The 25539-nt window shown below is 33.0% G+C and overlaps 1 protein-coding gene across 1 annotated transcript in view; it reads right to left on the minus strand.

Moving 5' to 3' along the window:
• Window positions 1-25539, minus strand: part of IRSp53 (Insulin receptor substrate 53 kDa) — a 312712-nt gene that overhangs the window by 9731 nt on the left and 277442 nt on the right. Inside the window, exons 6-10 of the mRNA XM_077434203.1 lie at window positions 7491-7552; window positions 6200-6271; window positions 3068-3208; window positions 2925-2990; window positions 1653-1844 (exon numbers count right to left, since the gene is read on the minus strand). Of these exons, the coding sequence (XP_077290329.1) occupies window positions 1653-1844; window positions 2925-2990; window positions 3068-3208; window positions 6200-6271; window positions 7491-7552 (533 nt within the window). The remainder of the gene's footprint in view (window positions 1-1652; window positions 1845-2924; window positions 2991-3067; window positions 3209-6199; window positions 6272-7490; window positions 7553-25539) is intronic.

Here is a 25539-nt window from a genome sequence, read left to right on the forward strand (position 1 = left end):
ATGAATGAGGTTTGATTGTAGTGCCAGGTGGCTCGTAAAAAATCGACGAGTAAAATTCTAAAATAATTTCAATACAATCATTGGTGATGCTAATTTTGATATATTATTTAATAAGCTTGTATTTGATCATATTTGAAACTTTGAATGACCTTCATTTAGCAGTAGCATAATTCGGTGGTTGCGTTAATACTAATCACTGAGAGGTCAAGCCCAGGTTAAAAATAATTTATTCGGAGTACTTCTGCGGTGCTGCTGGACAGACTTAGTTTGCTAATTTATCTGATTTCATTGTTAAAACGATTCTTCACCAATATTTGATTCAAGTTTTAATTTGTTTACAAATGTATCCATAGGTGTCGCTTTGGGGCAGTCTATATTGGCACCATGTTAAAAATATAAATTTATTTTAAATATTATCGATCACAGTTTCTTGACTATTGTGTATTTGTAAAAAAAAATTACTAAGCTGCTATTTCGGAATACGTAAAAGTTACAGACCGTTTGTTGAAATAAAATGGTTATTTATACTATAGTAAAAGACAATACAAATTTACTAAAACACTGATTTATTTAATTAAAAAACAGTACTTTCAAATCTGAAGGTTATTCGCTTTTTAAGATCACTCTATGGGAAAAAAATCTAATAGTGTAGTAAACTCAATTTTCAACATCCAATTTTGAAATTATGCTCGGTATGTAATTTTTTTTAAATTACTTTAGCAATGCTATTGTTCTTGTAATTTGATCCGTAGGTCAAATTTAATAAAATAATATTTTCAGATAATGTATAAACAATAAAAAGCATTAAAAAATCAAAATATTATGTATATGAGCCGTTATATTTGAAAGTGGCGGTAGTCCAATTTTCAGTTCCAAAAACAATATTTCTGTTTGAATTAGTTCATAAATTGTTATCACTTCTTTTAATTCAATGTGTTCAGAATCTTGGAAAAGCAGAATAAACGTATAACAGGCCAACCAATTACTTTTATCTATGTTTTTAAATATTATTAAACGCAAATCATTATATTTAATTTTTTGCGAGATATTCCTCGAAATGAAGACAAGTGGACTTATGCCACTTTAAAATTTAATGGCTCATATGTATGTATACATATAAATATGACATAAATAAAATAGATATGTATTATTTTATAGGTTAGTTTGGTAGACTAATATTTATGTTTATTTTGCAATATTAATAAGCTTTTATCTTGTAATATTAAGCTCGTAATATTTATTTTTATCTTGCAAATATGGATTTATTGGCTAATATATTGATTAGAACCTTTAATGGTAATCTAAAAAATAATAGTATTGTCTTAAGATAAGTAAGATAATCTGTATTAAAGCATTGAAATGTCAGCTTTTCATAGTTCAAAAAATTGACAATAAAAACCTTACACTAATCAAACAATTTTTTTTTGGGAAAACTTGAATTTTCCCGTTATTACATACATATAGTTAAAATTATAAGATTAGATCATGTAATGTATAATCTAAAAGTTACAGATAAATAATATGTTTTCTAAAATAATAAATAGTGTCCAAGAATTTTCTTTGTGTTATTCAAATGCCTTGAGGGTTGAGATTATATTCAAATTTATTTATCATCTGCGGCTTCTACATACATATGTATGTATTATACGTACCCTCATTTTGCTTATGAACATGGCGTCAACAGCTGGTGGAAGACCTTCACGAGACCGAGCAGCTTCCTGCCAATCGTCCAGAGCCGCACGATAGGCGGCTGCCCCAGCTGTATGATAAGCGAGCCAGTGCCGTGCAAGGGAGCATTGCCTCTCTAGCACGAATCCGTACCGACGTCTCTCCTGGGTCATAGCCTGAAAAGTTCATTAAATGAAATGCAATCAATCGTATGTGAGCTAACGAAGAACGTGACCATTTCGCAAAAGCAATATATCCGAGTCTAGTTAGTCATCGCTCTCGGTGAAAACTAATCCTTCGCAGAATATACATATGTATCTACGTGCCTATATGTGCCTAAAAATGTATCAAACGGAGTGGTCGAATTTAATTAATTTTGATTTAATTGATTTGTGATTGAATATGGTTGTAGGTTGCGTTTGAATAGCTACTCTATCGTATATTAATTATTAAATTGAAATTAAAAGTATGTCACAGCATTTTGTATGACACGGTTAGCATTGGTACGCTTTCAATTACTTTTACAGGTTTTGGTTTAAAAAAAAAGTACTAGTGGAGTCGAATTAAGCAGCTGGACTCATTAGTCTTTTAACGAAGTCCTTTTCTGACTTTTTCCACTTTGGCGTACCGTTTTTTCTAATAAATGATGAATGTCTTCACGCCCGTTTGCTGACATTTCCTTTCCTGCTGTGGCCCTATAAATCTTTGCAAACTCCACTTTTTCCCTTTCGTTTTCGCAGACTTGCTTCAAAACAAGTGGAAAATATTTTTGCATCGGCTTTTTTTTAAATACGTCCAGAATTTATGACGTGAAAAGAATTTGTCGCCGAAAATAAAAGACTAAAGTTGTATTGAAAACGTCTAAGCTATGTATGTATGTATATTATTAAGAGTGAGATGTTTGAACGTGCCGTTTTTATGTTTTTTTATCCTGTGCCTCAGTTCATAATAGGATACGTGCTTCATAAGTTTGTTTCGAGAAGTCACTTTTGAAGTAAAGTTCATTTTTAAGAAAACGGGAGCAGGAAGTTTGCATAATATTTTTTTAAGTTAGCAAAACGGCAATTTCCAGAAACATTAACCTTAATGGAGAAAAGGGGAATTTTACGACTGCTTTTCATACTTTTTTTTTCACAGGAGAAAGCAAGTGAAAATATAAAAGTTGCCTAAAATATTTTTAAATTACAACCCCGTCAATCACATATTGAACAACATCATAAAATATAAACTTTGATAATATAAAGCATAAAACTCACATTTTTCAGACTCTGTTCACAGAAAGCGTCTAGTTTTGTCTTTTCCTCTTCTAAAATTTGCATGTTCTGAAAAAAAAAGAAAAATATTATATATAAACAACCATCCAAACTGCAGTGAATTGAAATGAACAATTAAAAGTAACCTTTAATTCTTTATCCATAGCCATTCCACTGGTTTTTGTGCTTTTCGTATTCTTCTTCCGTTGTCTTTTCATAGCCGCGGCAGCTTTACTGTAACTTTCAGATCTCAGTTTGTGCTGTTGCAAAAAGCGTTTTTGCTCCGACTGTGAAAAACAAACAAAAAAATCACAACGAGATAAAACACAAAACATCACCCCTTTGACCGCACACGATCTCTGGCAAATCAAGTCAAATCGAATCAATATATGAACGTCTGCCAGCCGGAATACTTATTTCGCTCTTGCTCAATACATATGACCACCTGCTGCCAGAATCTGGCCGAACACCAAACAATAGAAAATCACGAAGTGGCAATTCCTTCCAGTTTTCCTATCCCCATAAATTTTAATAATAAATACGAACGTCCGGAACGAGCCGGGCGTTTCTTTTATTCAAGACGCACCGACGAAAAAAATAATACATATTCAGTTTAACTTGCGCACATGTATTTGAAGCACGTATACCGCGTAACAGCATAATACTATCATTGAAAAATTGGCTAGGTCGTAACGGTATGAAAATGTCCGTGCCGATATATAATGGTACAATGTGATTCGATTCCGAGAATATATATAATACATCTGTGCACATTTATATCTGAGTGTACGGGGGATGGTCCTTTGGGCATTGATAAAATGCAGGTGGGTAAAAAGGCGTAGCCGAGAGGCGACGGATTTTCCTTTCTCCGGAAGTGACGCTGTCTATTTGCGCCGGACAAATATTTGTGTTCGACTTTTGTCCGGAAAAATCGGCAGGGATTTCCCGGGGGCACAATCGCGTCGAAAGGGTTAGTCGGCCGCTGACGGAACTTAATCCCACATCACGCGCTCTCGATCAGCACAATGGTAAATTTTCACTATGCGAGTAGTATATTTTCCAGATATACATATGTAAGTCTAGCGATAATATTATATTATAGTCGTTTATAATTGTAGACTAAAATAATAATAATTTATGATACAAGCGATTTTCGGTCAATAATCAACTACGTTTAAAAATATGCCGAAAGGTGAGTGTAAGAATTGAGGAAAAACTTTAAGCAAATTTGCAAATTTACGTGAATAATTTTATCCTATTCGAAAACCTTTTTTTTATTGAAAACATGGTTCATATTTGATTACGTACATAAAATATCGAGTATTTACTTTTCAACACCAACTTTTTTAACATCCTATTTTATATATTATTGGTTAAATTTATAAGTAAATACTTTATAAAAACATGTGTGAAGGTGTTTGTAGAATTTGCGCAATTATGCAGTAAATTATTTACATTATAATATGTAATCGTGGCTGAAAGAATAGCCAAAAGGTGGATAAAAGAAGTGTTAGAATGATACCCCAGATAATGCAAAAGGTTAAAAAGAAGATCGCAGGGATGATGGGTAGACGAAATTAGGAAAACGTGTGGGGTGAGATGGATGGCAGTTCCAAAATTGTAGGGAATAACGTCTGTAGGATATTTTGAGTTTACGAGGACCTCATGGGTCGTAAAATAAATGCTTTGAAGCCATCTCGGCCTATCATTTAGATCCCTAAGCCTACCCCTATGCAACTATATGTTAGCTATATTCCATAATTATTTATCGTGTAGTAATATCACTTATATAGTAAAATATTTAGGATTCGAATGATTATTTATAATTAAGATGTGTGAAAAAATTAATTAATAAATGTTCAACTATGTAACCTGTGAAGTTACATAAGTAGGGCAGCTGCCATTACGTCGATCTAACAGTCGATTCTGATGAAATTTTGATGATTTATTTAATAATTAAACTCTTCTAGCGAATTCTCGGATATTTTTTTGCTTTCATTAGAGCTGTTACTGTTCGAATGTCGGTAAAATATCAAAACGATCAGAATAGTGGAAGTGGTTGAAATCAGCCCACAAAATAAAAACAAATTAGTAAAATGCTTGTTAAAAATAATTTGTTGTGTTAGTGATATATGTACAGTAAGTTTGTGGTATTGTGTTAAATTTAAACAAAACAATCTTATAAGTATTATTAATTCTTATAATGTTCAATAACAGCTAATGTACAGTGAAGTATTTTTTGAAAAACAGCTACTTTATTTCATTAAGAAGTCGACTATTTGTATGTACATATGTAATACTACTCTTAAACGTATCCACTTATGTATTTGTGATCAAATATGTGTATATGTAAACATACATATAAATATGTATGCATATGTAATGAAATTTTACTTTCCAGCAATCAGTTTGCAGAATTTAACTCGGTGTAAAATTAATTTAGACAGATTTTAAATTAAAATCTTGCCGCAACCTGTGTCAAAGTTAAAAATATTGACATAATGTTTTTCCATTTGGGAGCATTGTTCATAAGCGGCAAACTATACGTACATCTTGCAGTATGTGTTGCACTATATATGTACATATACATAAGTGTGCATCATATGCACTTTCACAATGCGAAAGTTGCGCAGCGTGTGTGTTTCATTGTTGCCGCATACAGTGTGTGCACTTGACACTTGCATTTGGCTAGCTATTCGGAGGGAGAGGATATAAAGGGTATTAAAGGGTTGCTGTACACATTTTGAGAACGTGTGGAGATGCAGTGATTTTGCATCGTTACATTCTATAACTTGCATACTTCAACATAATGATTATGGATGTTATACATATATGAAATATTGATTCGTATTAAAAATTATAAACTTCAGAATGTTGCACTAGAATTCTAAAACAAAGCACCATTCTCACAATGACACCATTGTTCATTAGTATGGTTTAAAGGTATTATGGCATTGTCAGTGTTTCAAGCAAATGTCAATCATTTCGATGTGTACATATGTATTTACAATGGATGCTTTCAACGAGTTTAGATATTACGATCGAATTTTATCCGCAAAACAATACACATGTGTGTTCTCTATAGAAAATTCTCTCGAACAATATCGAATGGCAGATGTACGAGCACGTTTGAATCAAAACAACATTGTAAAGTAAAAGAAAATTTATGTTTTAGAATAGAAATAGTTTTCCACGAAGCACTAACAATGGCTGCGAGTAAATATTGAACTTTATGGGTTTCGCAAAAATGTAGTAAAGATGGGAACATAAAATATTACCTGGACTACTTTGGTATCTTTTTCCAAATTAGTTTCCAGAGGCACCAGAAGGTCCACGTAAAAGGCTTTCAACTGAAAAAAAAAGAAGAAAATGAGTCGTAAAAATATATCACTTAACTTTGTTATTTCGCATCTCACGGAAACGTTGATTTATGTCAGTATATTTAAAAGGAACATAGTAAAAGTAGTAAATAATATATATAGCACACTTTAATAATCAAATTGATCACACTAAAGGTCTTCGCACCGAAGAAAGGAGGAATATATAAAGTAATCAATTTTACTCAATGTCTCAGGTCACTGGATCAAGTCAAATCGAGAATGAATTCCCTTAAATGAATTTCTTTATTTGAACGGGACAATCCCGCTGAATTATATCTGTCCTTTTCTCTCTCTCCTTGTTACCTTGTCTCGCCAAGACCGGAAGCTGCGGGCTAAATTGAAAAAGTACTCCAAATCGTATTATCCAGCCGACACTGTTCCGAATCGATAGATTCAATATTCGATTCCAAATTTTAATTTGCTTATACGACCGACCGAAAGTGCGTAACAATTTTGCGACTTTTAAAAACTTTTGAAACCGTGTATTTGTTCCCAAGCAATATAACGAACTATTTGAACAGACATGCGAGGAATTTTATAATATTTTTCGCCTTGTCGAATATAGTTCCGATTCTGATTGTATTATTCTGAACGTTTTGTGAATTCGAAATGCATATATGCACGTTGCAGACGTTCTGTTTAAGCATTCAGGTTGAAGCGAAAATGGGTGCGATCTTCAATATTCATCAGAGTGCACTTTTCCAATTACGCATTTCAATTATCACCGGGTGTACTTGCAATTCCCTGTTCGAATTGTAGGAAACCACCCTTGCAACTCCCCCACTATGCACTTCCAAATATAAAAGAGAATCCAATTAAAAAAAGAGAAGCGAATGAATGCGAATTTTCAATTGCTGAACATCCATTAAAAAATCGGCAAATGTTTACTTTTTATATACGAACGTGATGGCACTATTATTGTAACTCGAATTATTTAAATCACATACATATGAATATAAGTGACCGTGTATACGAAAGTGTGTGTATATGTATTTGTATGAAACTGATAAAATACTAAAGCTTTTATTCAACGGTCGGCATTTTCATCTCCATTTTCTTAGGTTTCGGTAAGAGTCTATCGGAAATACAGCGAATAAAATATTTTTATGTACAGGGTCGGAAGTTTACTTCAATTTTGTATCGGATAAATAATGCAAAGAAGAAATAAAAAAAATATGTGTATACTCACAATGTTCATTTGTTGCTCTTGTATTTCGCGATACACTTCGACGACTTTCATCAAGGCGGTTCCTGCAAATGATAAAAATAAAACGAAATTAGAAAAACCTTCATAAAATGTATCTAAAATTATCATACAATGTGTCTAAAAATAAGGGAATTCTTACAAAATAATTGCTCTTTGGCGACGGAAAAGAAAATTAAAAATAAAAAGTCGAGATTAAGTCCATATATTCACTCCGCCAAACAAGGAGTGTAATTTTAGACCTAAACGAAATTAAAGGAAAGCGGAAGCATTCAGGGTATTAACAGCCTCCTGAAAACGTTTAAGATTTCCCATTTCTGAATTAATTGACTCGCTCAGGAAAAGGTTTCTATTATTCAACAAAATTTTCATCTCGCCTTAACAAAAACCCGATTGAGCGAAAATTTCTATTGAAATATATAAGATACTCTTTATTTTTGAGAAATTATTAAATTAATCTTTCATTCTCAGAGAGGATATTCCGATCGTTGACTCAGAAAACGAAAACGATTTCGTTCATGGCAAACGGACAGATCGTTCTGTTTATATGGGGCGTTGTCCGTCATTGGTTAGCAAATAGTCGTTAATTGCAAGAGCAAATGAAGTGTTTCGTTTGAACAATTACTATTCTAGTGCTTTGAAGTCTGTAATCTAGTCCGGTAACTGCATATCTAACAGTAATGCATATTAATCAATCTCAATCAGACCTGAGAGTAACTCGGGAATACCTCAATGGAATAATATTCCGATACTTGGAATTTCTATCGAACCCTTAGAATTTCTGTACCAAAGTTTGGTACAAAAGCCGAAGATTTGGAACACCATTGGAATTAGCAATAATTTTGTTAACAAGATCATTCCAACATTTATAGCATAATTTTAATAAATTATAATGAACAGTAAAAATATGAATTTAGTGGAGACTTTTCATTCTTTACTATTATAAATTTGACCCATTGAATACGAATATAACCATGATTTTTGTTGCTATGCAAAAATCCTACGTAAGTATAGTTATTATTATTCAAGGCCAAATATAGACGTGGATTCACAATCATAGAGACATCTATAGACAAATTTTTGCAGTATTTCAAATACCGACAAATTTTGAAATGTTGTAAACTCAAATTATATGAGAAATAGGATGGGGTTGCTAATTTATTGGAACCGTTTCCAATGAAATCAGATAAATTGGGAAACTCTGGAAGGAAACGATCGAAATTGGAGTCACATATTCAAGGTCTGGCCAGCAACAAAGCCAAGAATAAAAGCCGTAACCGTAACACAATCGAAAGCATTACATGATAACTACTGATCTATTTTGCATTATTTAACTCAAAATCTAGTAATGCTGTGTCAATGCTCATGTTTTTATATTGTTTGTAAAAAATAAATTTTCAGTTATAGATTGCAAAGCCTAAACGTCTGTAAAAATCACGCATTTTTTTAAACACTCCAATATCATTAACGAGAAGAAACGAATAAAAATCATTGTCATATAAGAATTGAGTGGGTTAAATTAAATAAATATTGATTAAGTAAAAAACGAGATTTTTTGTTGCTCAGTGTTAATATTATAGTTATAAATCGTCATTATTGTTTTATGTGACGATATAAGTATAATTACTATACGAGATTTAAAGCTATTATAAAGGCGAAGTTATTTGTGTCACGGTTACAGTTATATATCTAATATATATGTAGGTATTCTTTCACAATTATATGTAGTTCTATGTCAAACAACCTTTCTCATTTATGGCTGAAGAGGGTCTATTTAATAGAATGAAAAGATTAAACATCCAATGGAAGTTATCGAAAGGAATATTAATCTAAAGAACTTTGGAGGAATATTATTATTTTAATAATATACATATGTATATAATTTTAAGGCTTTATATTATATTATATAATTATAATATACTAGTGGTTTTACCCGGCTTCGCTCGCTATTTGTAATATAAACCGCTTAAACATGACTAATCTAATAGTAAACATTTTATTACATTTATTTGAATAGTTTTATTTTATATAAATTTATTTAAATACTCATTTGTTTTTTTTTATTAAATTGATTGTCACGAACAAACAAACATATATACGAAGACTCTTTCGAAATTATATGAATACCAGAATACTGCATCTGCGCCCCCGGAACCTTCGCCTCCGACGGGGCCTGCGCCCCCGGGGACTTCGAATCCTTTGAATCGAATTTGTTGTCTACGAACGAAGGCTACATACATACATACATTCATATATGCAAAGTCTCTTTTCAAATTATATATTAGATACATTTTTATCATTTGTGGAAGAAAATATATTGGTTTTAAGGAGCATTGATGCTGGTGAACATCTTCTGTACGTCTTGATCGTTTGTGTAGGTATGTAGGTACGCTCAAGATCCGACGATAGATTCGGTGGAAAGATTTTCCCGTGATCAATTCAGTTTCTTTTGCGAGGAGAGGAAAATATGGCCGCCTTCGTAGTAATACGGACTTCTAAATAAGCTTTTAAACAAAGATAAAATCGAAGGGCGGCCCTGTGCAGGATAAAATGCGTATCCCGCAACGTCGGGATATATAAGGAAGAAAAGATACTTTTCCTGCGGAACATGAGAGCTCGTACACACACACACACGCGCGCGCGCCCGAGATAAGGGCTCAACGTGACCGGAATCGCAAAGGATCCTAGAATTTTCATCCTGGTCGGTTAGCGCAGGCTTACCAACCAACTGGGGAATTAATATGCCAACCTGCAGAGCCTTGCCAACAGTGTTGGAAAAGCTTGAAAAAAAAAGCTATTGAATGTGACAAGAGATCAGATAGGCTTCTCTGGCCGGAGATTTCATTAAGGAAAGGAAGAAAATGAGGAGTAAGAGAAAAAATATAAAAACAAAACAGCATAAAAAAAGCGTAAAACTTGGCTTTCGCAAATTAAGAAATGATTACATATTTAATTAAAAATACATATATCAAATATTTGTTCTTTTATGTATAAACAAAGTATAGTATGTAAATTTATATTTCGTGAATTGCTGCTTCAGTGTGATAAATTATTATATATTATGTACATATGTATATATTTTTTATTCTACACAAATATGTTTTTATTTTTGTATTTTAATCACAGTGACGTATTGGGGCTACTTGTCAAGTTACGGTGGTATTGATTTTTTAAAATAAATATAAATATGAGCCGTAATATTTTAAAGTGGCGAAAGTCCAATTTTCAGTTCCAAAAATACAAATTATTATCATTTTTAATTTGATATGTCCAGAATCTAGGAAAGGCAGAATAAAAATATTACATGCCACCAGTATTTTTAAATATTATAAAACATAAAACATCATGTTTAATGTTTTACGAGATATTTCTCGAAATGAAGAAAAGTGGATTTATGCCAATTTCGATTTAACAGCTGTTTAATATCGATATGCTCGGTCTCCGTGACGGGCCAGAATGTTAAATTACAGAAAACACAAATATCGGAGGGCAAAGATCGAAAGATTCTGCGCGCGCACATTAATACGGAAGGAAAAGCCTGTTCCTCTTGTTCCTGTTGTACCCTGCTCGCGCAAATTAAGTGAGTATGTACGTAGGTATGTACCGTTTACCGTGCACCCTTTTTTATCTTTCGACTTAACATCTTTCGATTTTCGATCTTTGCCTTCCGATATTTGTGTTTTCTGTAATTTAACATTCTGGCTCGTCACGTAGACCCCGAAATGTTAAATGTATTATACATATACTCGTATATTATTGGGTACTATTTTTTTCACATTGTATGTAAAGGGTTAGAATGCAATCGGATTTCACACCTGACTTCCGTCGAGGATAAACTTTTTGTTTTTTTTTTTCTGCGGGACGCCACTGGCCTCCGGGGGCGCCGAAACAAAGTTATTGCTTTAATTTAATTAGCGCGAGTTTTTCCCCGTCCCGGTCGTTCGAGCAGATGATACAGGCTGCGAGATAAAATAAAAAGTTGATCCATTTGTTATGAAGAAAAGGGATATATATCAGCGACGGCGAAAGTTTTCATGCTTTAAATCACGCCCGGCTTAATGGTGGGCCCTCTAGCCGGCCCTTTTCATGATATCGTCGCAGCTGAAGAGTTTTTAATCTTTCAACTTTTGAAGGAAGAGCGCAGCCATCACGGCCCGTCCATTTTTCAAACTTTCCCCCTTTGTGCCGAGCCCTAATTGAACCGAAATCGCGAGAATTGCCAAGTTCGACTCTGTACCGCGTCTGGAGGATGAATGAAACGAAAAGTGCAAGGCTTACACGGCCGATTGAATCTTTAAACTTCCTCAAGTATAACATTGATGTGCAAGATTGATACATTCACTTTTAATGTAACCGTGTATATGGCACTTGCTTTTTGGCAGGCCTGACGTAAAGACCGTTTTTTGTTATCTAATCTGCGTACATCATTTAGAATCCATCGCATCAATTATCATCATATCTATCTATAGTGAAAATGTATAATGAAAGTTTATAGGAATTGTTAAACGGTCTTTGATTTGATCCTCGCATCCCGAATCTACATACATATGTGTGTATGTATGTATGTATGTATTATGAAAATTGATAAGAATTATTAATAGGTTTTTGATTTTTTCCTATTATGCTGCATACACTAGCATTAAAATAAGATAGTGCTACACAGAAATTGAAAAAGAAAATGATCACCGAATCAGTAGCTATTGAAATCAAGATGTGAACATAAAAAGCTTTAAAAAATAAAAATAAGATTCACCACTTTTATTGCGTTTTTTAAACTAGATATGGCTTTGTTAAATTTACACTTAGATGAATTTGAAATACTCTTAAAACATGAAAAAATACGAATTAAATACAATTTGATTTTTAAACGCTTTTTATTATTACGAAATGATGTTTACAATACATCTTATATCTAATTTAATAGCTACTGATCCACTAATCATTTTCTATTTTACAATTTTAATTTAATTTTGTTTGTAATCATAGTATTATATTATTCTAATGTTAATGCACAGCATAATAGGAAAAAGAGCTCAAAAACCTATTTACAATGGATTAAATATAATTAATTTTACAATAGAGTACGCTTTTTTTAATTATTGAATATTTTCCCGTAGTATTATATTTATAGTTAGCTCAATTACATTGTCAGTATTGTATAGAATTTCGTTCAGATAAATAAAAAAAATGCTCACCAAATAATATTTGAGATTTTCTGATCAACTTAGTAGTACATATATACATATTTATACGAATATATAGGGTAATTAATGTTTACTGTTGAAATTTAATAATCAAAAGTTGCGAATAAACGATTCTGAGCCCTTTTTAATAAGGAAAATTGCCACCTAGATCTAGATGGAAAATTCTCGGAGATATTATAAGTCGTGACTATTAGGTCGTTAGGTGTCTGTGTCGTCGGCGAAAATTTCCCCCCAAATTCGACTCTGTATCACCGGAAGGGAGATTCGAACCCAGCCTATTTCTCTCTTATTTCGGCTGACTTCCGTTCGGCAACAAATCGAATCATTTGCGCAAGAGCGCGGACTGAAAGCGAAATATGCACACTCAATTAAAGGCTGCTGAAAAAAGCACCGAATAATAACATCGACGGTTTCAATATATTTTATTTTATATAATACACACATTTTACTGTTGTAAATTTCATCTACCGATCGTCGAGTAAGATATTTCTAGATAAAAAAAATGTTTACGTTGAAATTCTTTTCGGAAAATATTTTCAAAAGAGATGGTTAAACATTTTATGCACTTTTAGTGAGCATGTTTGCTTGTACCTTGTATCTTTATGGAGCATGAAATTTAATAATAGAAGGACAACGTATCGTACCCTTTGATGGTATACTCGTTTTACATATAGACGTGCGGTTAAATCTATCCGTCGATTTATGCGGTAAATGGATTCCGCAAAATCTGCGTAAACTCCTACAGCAACATAAAGATATCCGAAGTTTTATATGGAAAAATTCCAGAGCTTTTCTAGGAGAATTTTTTTCTGGTATAAACCTATTTACAAAACATACTTTAAATGAAAAAAATATATGGTGGCCAGTTATTATAATTTACTATGAATTTTTTTTTTGTATGGACAAAAATATATTACAATTATCAGAAGTTCAATCGAATGTAAGAGATGACTTCGCCGTGACCACTGACGAAGACACATGCTCATTCGTACGCGGACGGCCTAGCGATCGTGCGAGGATAGTATGAGGGGACAGTGCGGGGGGTAGAGTTTTGTTCATGCTGAAACTGCTAGCGACAATAGCCTCGGGTGCGGTCTATGTATCAATTCCTTTCAACAGCCATTGAAATATGAACGGGCACAACAACCTTGCATTTTACAATTAGATACCCTACATTTTTTACATACATATATGTATGTATAATATACCAAGAAGGCTTGACAGGAAGGCCCTAATGCGCCTTTCTAGACAATTAATTACAAACAATGCGGAATTTATTACATAAATAACTGTATTTCGTAGGCTGAAGAACACGAAATTAACAATTAATTAATAAATCCATTGAGACATATATGGATTTAGACTTCTACATACATTTTTACAAATTGTACATATGTACATTAAATACAGAAGATTTGTGACAGCAGGTAGGTTGATTTTTTTTATTGCCAATTTCGAGGAACTGTTTCAACAATAATCAGATAAAATTGGCAAACTCTGATAAGAAACGATCGACTTGGAGTCACAAATATTCAAGTCCAACCAGCAGCATTAAAGATTAGCCTGGGATAGAACCCAATAATATGTTGGTGCTAAACATAAACGCAACCACTGAGCCATACTGCTGGCTAAATAAATAATCTAAATAGTTATTGAGTCATTGATAGATTTGATTTTCATTTCGAGAATACGTGCGGTAGATGTGAAACGCTTTGATTGATGCAGGGGTGCGTGAGGTATGGACAAGAGGGGGGTAACGATTCAGAGCGAAAGTTTTTATGATATTTAAGATATGTTTTTACAATCAAGCGAAAGATATATTTAAAACTTTTCATGAATCGCCCCCAAAGAAGTTTAGTAATTGATTAAAACCAAGTTAAAATGGGATGACTTTAAAATGGCTTGTAAAATCTAGTATGATAAAAGGTTTCATGGCGATCGTCCCCATTCTACATATACATGTACATAAAATTTCAGGGGTGGCACCAGAGAAATGTAAAAATTATTTTTAAATAAATCTAAAAACATTTCTCTTGGTGCCGCCGAATACTCAATTATATTAATAATCAATTATTTAAGTGAAACTAATTATTACACGTTAATTTAAGAATTCTCAAGGAGGGACAGACAAATACAAAAAAGTGGATAAAAATAACCCGCTAACTGAGAAAAAAAACGGATTGGCCACCAATGCCCAACACCACCATATATACTCAAATTGTAAATAATTCTATATCAAAATAAAACTTTAATTTCTGTATATTTATTTATTTATTTATTTTATTGTTACAATTCAATATACACTCGCCATTACAGATTTGCTCCAATGCGACGGGTGTACGTTAACGAAATACAGAATACATAAACAATCAGAAATCAGAAATACAGTAATACATACATATACAATCAGAATATATAGCATATAACAATTAATCAGAAATAATAATCATAGAGACATCTATGGATTATTTTTAGATTTTTTTTTGTATACAATTTTTATACATATAATAAATACGAAATTATAGAGATGTCTATAGAGATATCTATAGATTTCAGATTACTGTGTATAATTATTACAAATTATATACAGGCAGATTTTGTGACAACAGGATTAGATCTAATACCAATTTTCAGGAACCGTTTCAGCAATGATCAGATAAAACTGGCAAACTCTGATAGAGAAACGATCGATTTGGAGTCACAAAACCCCCAAATCTAACCAGCAGTGGCGAGGAGTCGAACCTTTGACCTCGGTGGTGCTAAATATATACGCTACCACTAAGCCAAACTGCTGGCTATATGAATATGTGATGAGCCTGATTATATTTCGTGCGTTGTAGCGTAGTTATGGAGACGTACCGCGTATTATTGACACAATTTATTTATTCGTAAAGGCACTTGTATTATTATAACATTTCTCTGGAGGGGTGTGTCAAATTGAGATAGGTCAGGTAGCATTGAAGGTTGATGAATAGAAATTGTCCCAGACTATACAAATTAATACTGGTGTTCTAATTCGGGACAGTGTACCCCTTTCGGGGTTGTCGGTCAGTCCGGTTGATGGACAGGTCCACGTGTAGTGGGATACCTAGAGGGTGTTTGCGGGTCCGGATTCGAACCCCGGCACTCAGCCAGCCGCATTAATCGAAGGTAATGAGCTACAATAAGCGGAGACGGGCCGCAGCCATTAATACGCGTTAGCGCGGCCGCTTAACAAATGAAGCCATCTGGTCCGGCCGTGGATGCTGAGCCCACCTCGCGCACCCGAAACACTAAGTAACCAATTATTCACGGAGTCCTGTCTTCGCCCGTGTGTTAATGGAATGTTTAGCGAGGCAGACCCCTCCAGACCCGACCCTCCTCCTGGCTTTCGCCATCCGCCCGTTAATGGCCTCTGAAGTCCTCTTTCACGAGGCCGAAACGTCAATGCGTGAAAGCGGCACGTCCTACCAACACATACATATGTATGTGAGCGAAAACTTTCCCATCAAAGCTTCCGGGTGAAAACAGTGTGATCTTTGCGTTTTGTGTATATTAAGAAAATTTTGGCCGATAACACTGTTCAGAGACGAGATATAACTTTTTTTATAGATCTATGCCCATTGAACACGAATCTGGTAATAAAAAATGTTGATTGACTCGAGATTCGGAGATATATGTGTTTTTTAAATCGCGCGATTTTTCTATATCTTGGTGCTGTTCGGTTGATGTCTCAAAATCTGTCAATTTCCTGTTCAAAATGAAGATTGTAATATATTCGAGTATTTTGTCTTTCATTTGTAGTACTTTTCAGCTTTCAAATATCTCTAAGTAGTCGTCCAGTTCAAATCAAAAGTCAAAAGTACGTATTCTCACTTGGGATTTTTTCTCACTGTTAATACTATTTTATATTGAGTATTTTCTATTGAAACATATTTATTGGGATAGTGTTTTGGCCACACTAAGGGTTAATTGGAAGAGTGCTGAATTTTAAATCGGTAAAATTTCGAGCTAAAAACTCGTTTCGAACAGTGTAATCTATTAGTTAATTAAAAATGTATTTGAGAGAGTGCTAAAAAAGAAAATGTAGAAGAATGTATGAATGAATGATTAGGTTGGCATGCATGAATTGAAGAAATATTGAAAGCCCGCCACGCTGAAAATTTCGCCAACATTTCCAACTACAATTATTTAGAAATCCAATCGAAAGCAGGTTAATAAATTGCAGCTAATCTAATCAAACCCTAGATCATTACCCGTTGAGGATTTCGAGTTTTGTAAAGGTGTGTTTAGACTCTGTAATATATCTTTGAACAATATAAAATAAACAAAAGCAATCTATTAATGAATGTATTTTTCGAAATCTAGTTCCATATTCTTCATTGTTGTTAAAATGTAATGCTCACAATCTAAATGCCAAGCCACAATCTAAAATACTCAGCAGTTAGGGATTTCCATTGAGAAATTCTGCTATGGTTATAAATTCAGAAGTTCCGGTGTAAACCAGTCTTTATAAACATTGACACGGATAACACAACTCACGTTCAATGTATTGTTTTTCAATGCTACCTGGAAAGGCTTAGCGGGTAGTATTCTTGTTTAATGTTACATGCTCAAAATACAACGCCTATCGGCGTTTTTCAGGCTGATGGATTTGTTGGCAAAACGCCGATTGGCGTTGGTAAGCATTCAAATGGAAAAATAATAAACTGCCCAACACGTCTCATTTTATTGTACTGTCTATACCCCCTGACAACCAGACCCTAAGCTATTTACTCTGCGAATTGCGTAGGAGATGGCTAAAAGGTCTATCGGATAACCAGCTGTCATCACGTTGATCTGACAGTCAATTGTGATGAAATTTTGATGATTTACTTTACATACGATGTGTATGTCCATACTAGTTTAGATCGTAATCAATTTTTTGGAAAGAAGCAGGTCGCAACTATCTACAAAAAGGATGGGCTGTAGTAATTTAGATGGTACCCAAGAATAGTGGGAACGATTGAGTGGATACTGTAAGGATGAATTTTATAAAATAAAATGCTTGGATTAAAGTGAATCAAGGCAGCAATTGAACATGGAGAGATTCATCTATCCATAAATGGACGAGGAAAGGATTATTATTAATAATGATTTGATAACCTCGGAAATAAATTTTAGATAAGGAAAATATTTCAAATAGAAAGAGTGAGGAAGTTGATGGAAGTTCAATTCAAGTATTTAAATGGTGTTCAAGATAATTGAAAAACAGATTTTCAATCCAAATAAATGCATGGAATTGATTTTACGGATAGGACATAGTGAGAAAATGTCGATGAAGCTTTCATCCAGGATCTTTTAAAAGTATAGGTACATACATACATACATATGTATCAAAATTTTAAGAAATTAATTAATTAAGTTAATTTTATATAAGATTGCTAATGGTATTCTTGACACATCTGTTTTAAGCGAGATTAATTTTAACGTTAATGCCCGATTCACCAGATGCACAAATCTTTTTTATCCACCAATTTGTCAAAGCAACACCTCTTTCAATAGTGCAATCGTTCGTATATGCCGTATTTACGATAGCTTAGATGATTGTCCTGACCTCTTTAGTGACTCTTTTAGTATTTTTAGGACAAAGGTGAAGAAAATAATATGTGGTTGATTTGCTTCTTCACCCTTATAGTCTTTCTTTTTCTTTTTTACTTTATCTGTATCTTTTTCTTTATCTGTTTCTTTTCTTTTTTTTTTAAATCTTGATATTTTTGTAATTTTACTTTTTTATATCACCATGTGGTGCTCACTGTAAATGGAATATTATATTTTTATTTATGTTTATTATTATTTTTTGTCTCATTATACAACTTTCTTTTTATATTTTATTCTGTATGTGTGCCTATTTAAATAAAATAAAAAAAATAAGTCATATTTAGTTCAACTTTGATGTACCTGAAAAATCTACAAATGTACATATAATATAAATAATTGTCGATCAGTATTAAAAATATTTTATGTCAATGTTGCATTTTTTAAAAAAAGTTATTTAATCCCTATACCATATCACATTGCTAGATATATGTAGATTTAAATATGTATAACGCTATTTTTATATTTATTTATATACATATATAAATTCATTAATTTTAATCATTACATTCGTGTTCAGTGCGAAGAAATCTGCAAAAAACAGCTATTTAACATATGTACTAGTGATTTTTTTTTCTGTGGAGCTTTGTATTTAAGAAAAAAAGGTAATTGAAGTGAATGAAAATAAAAAGCTTTCTTTACAAACCATCCATTGCATATCAAATTTATAATACTATCAACATAAATATGAAATACTGCAAGGGATGCAATATTGCACCAAAGTAGTCGAACATATTTCATTACATTATCTTCTATACTGGTAGGGTTCATTTTTGGCATTCGTGCCGACTCAGCAAATTCTGATAAAACTGGTCTAGTTTAGGGGATAGAAAATGTACCTAGACGTAGTATCGTAGGGTCCGTCAGTCAATTTGTGGATCCCACTAATTACCATGTTAATTCGCTCCTCGACACCAAAGAGCGAGCCCACTCTTTTGACGAGGGGAAATAAAGAAGAGGACCATTGTTGGCTCGAGAGCGAGTGCGAGAGAAGGGAACTGGGAATGGGGGGGGGGGGGGTTATTTACATGAATTAAACATCAACGTCATGTATTAATATACATCTATATTATGTATATATGGTTATATTCCCTGTATAGATATGTAGGGGGTTAAGTTTAATTTGAGGGCGTAGTAATTGCCGCTGTGCCGAAACAACTCAAAACAACCCGACCGCGAGTTTAGACAAGCGGCCTTATAAATATTCATTATTTCAAGTCTTGAGATTATTTGCATTTGATTTAATCGCATCGGATAGCAATTTTACGATCGATAGATGCATTTGTTAGCGTACAATCACCATAAACTGGGATTTGATTTCATAGTTTACATTATATTGTACCTATGTAATGTGTTCATGAATCAACTAATTTCAATTTACTAAGATACGTATTTATAGAACAACTTTATAATTCTATATTTACATTTACATACAAACATACGTACTTCCATCAATTTTCATTAATACATACATACATACATATATAGAAACTAACAAGTCAAAGTTTTGGCCGTCCGTTATTTGTGCTAAATTTTACAATATTCAAATCGTGTAAAAGTATCTCTGTTTTGTAAAATTTAAAACATAAACAGTGTACTTAATTTCCGATAAAAAAATCTTTATAATTAAAGTTAAAATTTGTCTCCGAAAGTTGTGACGAAAATTCACGGGGAAAAACGATTAAGCATTGTCATTCTCATTCATTCATTGACAATAAAATTGTTAGTGTTTCGCAATTAATAATTCATATCTTTAATCTCAACAAGAAGGGCGGCAAAAAGCAGTTTAGCTGTCATCGATGGAATATTTGCAAGACTGGCCGATGACGATGACCAATGTACTATCGGGACAGTCGACTTCTTGGTTGAAATGAGTGAAGTATTATAATATTGAGGCGCACTGCAATCAGATTTTTAGTTTTGCTCAATGAATTAGGAAGAGGAACATCTATATATGATGGTACTCCTATAGGGGCTTTCGCAGTGGAAGAGTTGTCAAGGAAGTGGCAGGGGTTGTCGTACATAATTTCAACTCACTCACTCACTGTGTATAATAATTATGTGTAATGATGGTATTTGTTACATATGTACAAAAGTTTGATAATATGTGTCACCTTAGGCAACCTGTAGTGGTAATTATGGTCGGGGATAATATATAAAATAAATAAATATTTAGAAACATGTTTGGTGTCAACGCTTTGGAAATATATTGAAATATGTACTGTATGTTCATGTTTTTAATGAATAAATAAAAAGCAGCATCTTCAAGTTTTAAAAGAATTGTATACAGTAAAAATTGAAACAGATCAACAACTTTAACTCAGAGAAAACTTACAATATAAAACAGGGATTTGAAATCCATATTTGTATATTTTTATTTATTCAATCAAACATGCACACTTGTCTAACAGATTGCTCCAACGCGACGAGTGTGCTATAAAAATGAAAACTTATTTATTAATTATTTAAACAGGTAAACACCCATTTATTAAACACCAGATCAATGGTCAAACGATTAACAGCCATAGAGACATCTATGGACACATTTTTTTAATCAACACAAATCGAGATGTTGAAAACTCGAATGTTTTCAAAATTGATAGGACAGGGTCGCCAATTTGTTGGAATCATTTCATTGAAATCAGATAAATTGGCAAACTCTGATAGTAAACGATCGGCCTTGGAGTTACATATCTAATGTCTATCCAGCAACATACGGGATAGAACCTGTGACCACACAATTGAAATCAATACATGCTGGTCATATAATCAAAGTTATATAAGGGGCGTTTTAATTTTAACTTCTCACCGTGTTTGGTAAAAGAAGAGCACATTTGCTCAATCAGAGGCACGACTTAAGTGCTGCTAAATCTAAACACAAGTGAAGAGCATTTGTAAAATGTTTTCACAATCGCGATCTTCAATCATGAGTCTTAATACTTTCAAGGAGAATTATCGAGGGAGCACTTGTACGGAGTGTTTGTGAAGTTTGGTTTTGATTAATCACATGTTATTGAAATATGTATACGTATATTTAAGTAGCTTATATTCAATGCTTAAATGTAGAAAATTAATTTTATATGATATAGAAATTTCGTACAAGTCAAAAGTTCATCTCTGGTATTGCTTTGACTAACTGTGTACAACTACAATATTACATTGTCCCCAATGAAATAATCTCAAGGAAGCGCTTTGGGACGATCCAATATAAAGCGGTCGCGTCAAACAATATCCCAGCAAGTGTTCGCAGGTTGTTCCGACACGCGTGAAATTAATTTCAATATTCAAATTGGACCGGAAGTCTTGCGGGAAACTGAGTTGTGACGCGATTCCCGGCTATACAGAATGTGACGTGTGATACCGAATAATTTCGCAGTTAATATAAGTGGGCCCCTTGATTGTTGTGCCGGTGTAAACGCCTCCAGGGAGAATATTCGCACCACATAACTAACTACAAATGTACATACATACATATAAACATAGAGATATGATGATCTTAAATGATCCATTGAAGAAGCGCCGAAATGCTACAGAATTCATATGTGCTCATTCATTAAATATGTTTATGTAAATTCATTAAATATATGTACATAGTTGATGATTTATTTGTAATATAACCAGTGGCGTGGACTAGTGTTTAGCATATTATGCTTTCGAGCAGAGTGGTCACGGATTCGAGTCCCACTAGAGTCCCGCTGCTGGCCAGACCTTGGTTTGTGCTCCAGGTCGATCGTTTCTTATCAGAGTTTGCTAATTTTTCTGACTTTCATTGAAAAGATTCCTGTAAAATTGGCATCTCTTGCTAATCTCAAGTTATTTAGCGGCTTGAGGTTCACCAATTTGATTATTAAATTACAGCAAAAATTTCTCCATATTTCACTGCGGATGTTTTTATGAATTTGCATTGTATAAAATGCTTATGTATGTATATTGATTTTATTGTATCTGTTTAAGTAAACTCGTCGCTTTGGAGCGATCTGTAAAGGCGAGTGTTAATGTTCTATGAAATAAAATAAAGTAATATACTAAGTTTGATAGTTTAATATTTATTAAAATTTAGATAAATAACACAAAATAAAGTAAAAAATTAAACTGAGAATACATACATATATACATATATATTCGAATACTATGTTACAAATGAATTGTTGGCTTAATCATATTAATTCCATGATGCCAATAGGATACGTTAGTTGTAGTAAATAACGTATAGCAGAAATTTAATTGAAAGAAAGTTGAACATCTTCGATTGTAATTGTTATGAATTGTATTACAAAATTTTAGAAAAAAAATGAACAAGTTCATATTAGAAATATCTCAGTCTTAAGTGGGCAACCTTAGCAGAAATATTAAGATGAAAAAGTGATACTCGTATTTGATTGATGATAAGTCAAATGATATATATGTATGTACATAAAGTCAAATATATATACATATACATTCACATATAGTATATATATACATATGTATATGTGTATATGTAAATATACATATATTTATGTTATTTTTTTGTATATATGTACATATGTATATATACAGAGCATGTGATCATTTACTCTTTCAGCTTAGTTAACACATATGTACTTACATATATTGAATCTATACCAACATGTAAAGTATACGTAGATCGAAATCTGAAAACTGTAACTCAAGAACTTTTGGCACGGTTGTATTTTTGAATGAGGCGGTAGATTTGACGCGTTTATTTTGCGTGCGAAACTTGCGAAGCCATTTTTGGACGGAAGAAGTAAGAAAAAAAAAATCCATGAAAGCGAAATTTATATAAAAGAGGAAGAGAGGGGAGGTCTTAGGGTAGGAATAATAAAGAACACGCGGAGGAAACGTAAGTCAAAACTTTGGTAGTAAAAGTCGACCGAGGATTCGCGGCTCGGATATGAGATGATCGAGCTTGTAAATATGCTGCAACTAGATGAGGATATCTCAAAATTTCAACAGGAAATTTTCTACCCCTGGTTCATTACATTTTTTTTCATGCATGTGGATTACGATTACGATTTCAATTTGGGATTCGGCATGTCGTCGCCGGCGATAGGATTACATATATCCGAGATGAAATCTCGTTCGTCGGCAGCGGTGTTAATTAACAACGAGGGGGATGAACGTCTCTGAGGGATGTGCACACCTGAGTGCGAAATTTTCACTAGTGTTGCTCGGTAAGTTAATTAGCGCTAATGGTTAATAAAGCGGAAAGATGGCTATCTGCGGGCCCGGCCATTGTGTCGAGCTATTTGTACAAGCGCTTTGTTTTAGATTACATCGTGTATTGTAAAACGAGTGTGAACACAACAAAGGACCTATATGCTGGGAGAGGGGGGCTTGGGGATTAAAATGATATTGCATAATTTTTTTATTAGTAAATTTAATAACAAGATAAGAGCATTTTTCAATTTTAAATGACGAAAGATCGGCTTTGCTGTTTACTTAAATTATTACTATGTATACAATAACGAGATTGTGATATTCCATATAATACGATGAATTTATTATATTTTTACTTGGAAATTGGATTAATAAGTTTTTTATAGAAGCATTATTTGACTACAGTCAACTTGCTATTTCAGATCAAAGTAAAACATTAATGAACTGACGAAAACAACATTGTATTATATTATATTACAAAGTTCGTTTATTAGTTGACGCTATAAGATTGACATCGTCTAATTGAAAGAGAAATGTTATTCCCAAGGAATTCATAAGCTCATTATAAATTATTATTGATACAAAAAGCTGCTGATTTCCAATATGTCGGATTATACATACGTAGAATACATACATATATTTATAAAGTTTAATCTCACATAAATATGTTTACATAAAAAATTAAATATACATATTAATATGTTTGTACGTAAATATTTTTATTAACACTTGCCTTACTGTGCTAAAAATCCGCTTGCCAGTGTGGTGGACTCTTAGCGACCAGTTTAAAACGAATGTTTTTAGTTAAAAGTAATGCAAAATCTGCCAGGTTAATTATTGTAATTAGCTATAAAACTATTTTATCGTACATTAAACGGCCAATAATTTAAAAAATGAGCAAGAAATGAAAAAATAAGAGCCGTCATTCCAAAGCGGATATCATTCTCACACTGACCATTGAGCGCGGTGTACTGAATAGAATCCTCTTTTTCACATCTGTGAGGCACCTTTATAAGGGGCTTCCCGTGAAAATAATTATTCCTGTTGATATTGATCAAAATTTTTATTTCATAATGATATAATCCAAATCGTAGAAGTTTTGATGAGAAATACATAAAATATGAAGACCCTGCATTTAGTATATTCGGAAAAATAAAATAAAATATAAGTCCTAGTTACTCGCTATTCATCACTGTGTGCTAGTGTTAAAGCTTTTGCCATTTCGCAGAAAAAATTATATTTTTTTTATTTTACAACTAGTTTTTCAGTAAATGTTTCACAGCGCAATTATTCTTTAAGATAATTAAAATATGAAAAAAAAATCCTCAACTCTGAGTGAGTGTAATAATTTGTTTTTTAGAAAAACCATAAAAAAGCATAACAATTAACAAAAAATTGAACCATTTTTTTTTAATTTTCTTATCTCATTTTAATGAAAAAGTTGAACTTACGCAATTTTACAGAAAACGTCTACTTGCCGTACAATTACAAAATTAAAAATATAGAGAAATGAAAATCATTCATATACATAAATACATACATAAAAAATAGAAATTATTTTAATTTGTAATATGTAGAAAAATACCGTTTGTTTAAAACAAGCCAAATTGGACATCTGAACGTACACGTGTTCACGATACTTTCGAAATGAACAAACTTTTCGCCGATTGACGAACATTTCGAAAGCGTTCCGCGCATTTGGGCGTGGAAATTTCAACCTAACCTTTTGACTGTGGACAAATTAAGGTCATCCTGTCTAAAAGTTGGCGCGCCCGAAGCTGAAATTTGCACCATTTACCTCAAATCGTTGCCGTTAGTGATTTCCAACACGAATTAACAATTTTAAATATAATAATTTGCCACTTTGGTCAGCATCATGGTGTGATTCAGTACCGCGTGAAGCATCTACTCGATCATCAGACGTCGCACTTAATTTAGTTATCGTCTACTTCACTTACATTCTCCGACCCCTCCATGCCCACTCTCGTTTCCCAAAATCCTCCCTTTACTTTGCCTAATTTCGGATACGGTTCCCGCCCACCTGCCAACCTCAT

Source organism: Arctopsyche grandis, chromosome 7 (assembly GCF_051622035.1).
Source record: "Arctopsyche grandis isolate Sample6627 chromosome 7, ASM5162203v2, whole genome shotgun sequence".
Classification (NCBI taxonomy): domain Eukaryota; kingdom Metazoa; phylum Arthropoda; class Insecta; order Trichoptera; family Hydropsychidae; genus Arctopsyche; species Arctopsyche grandis.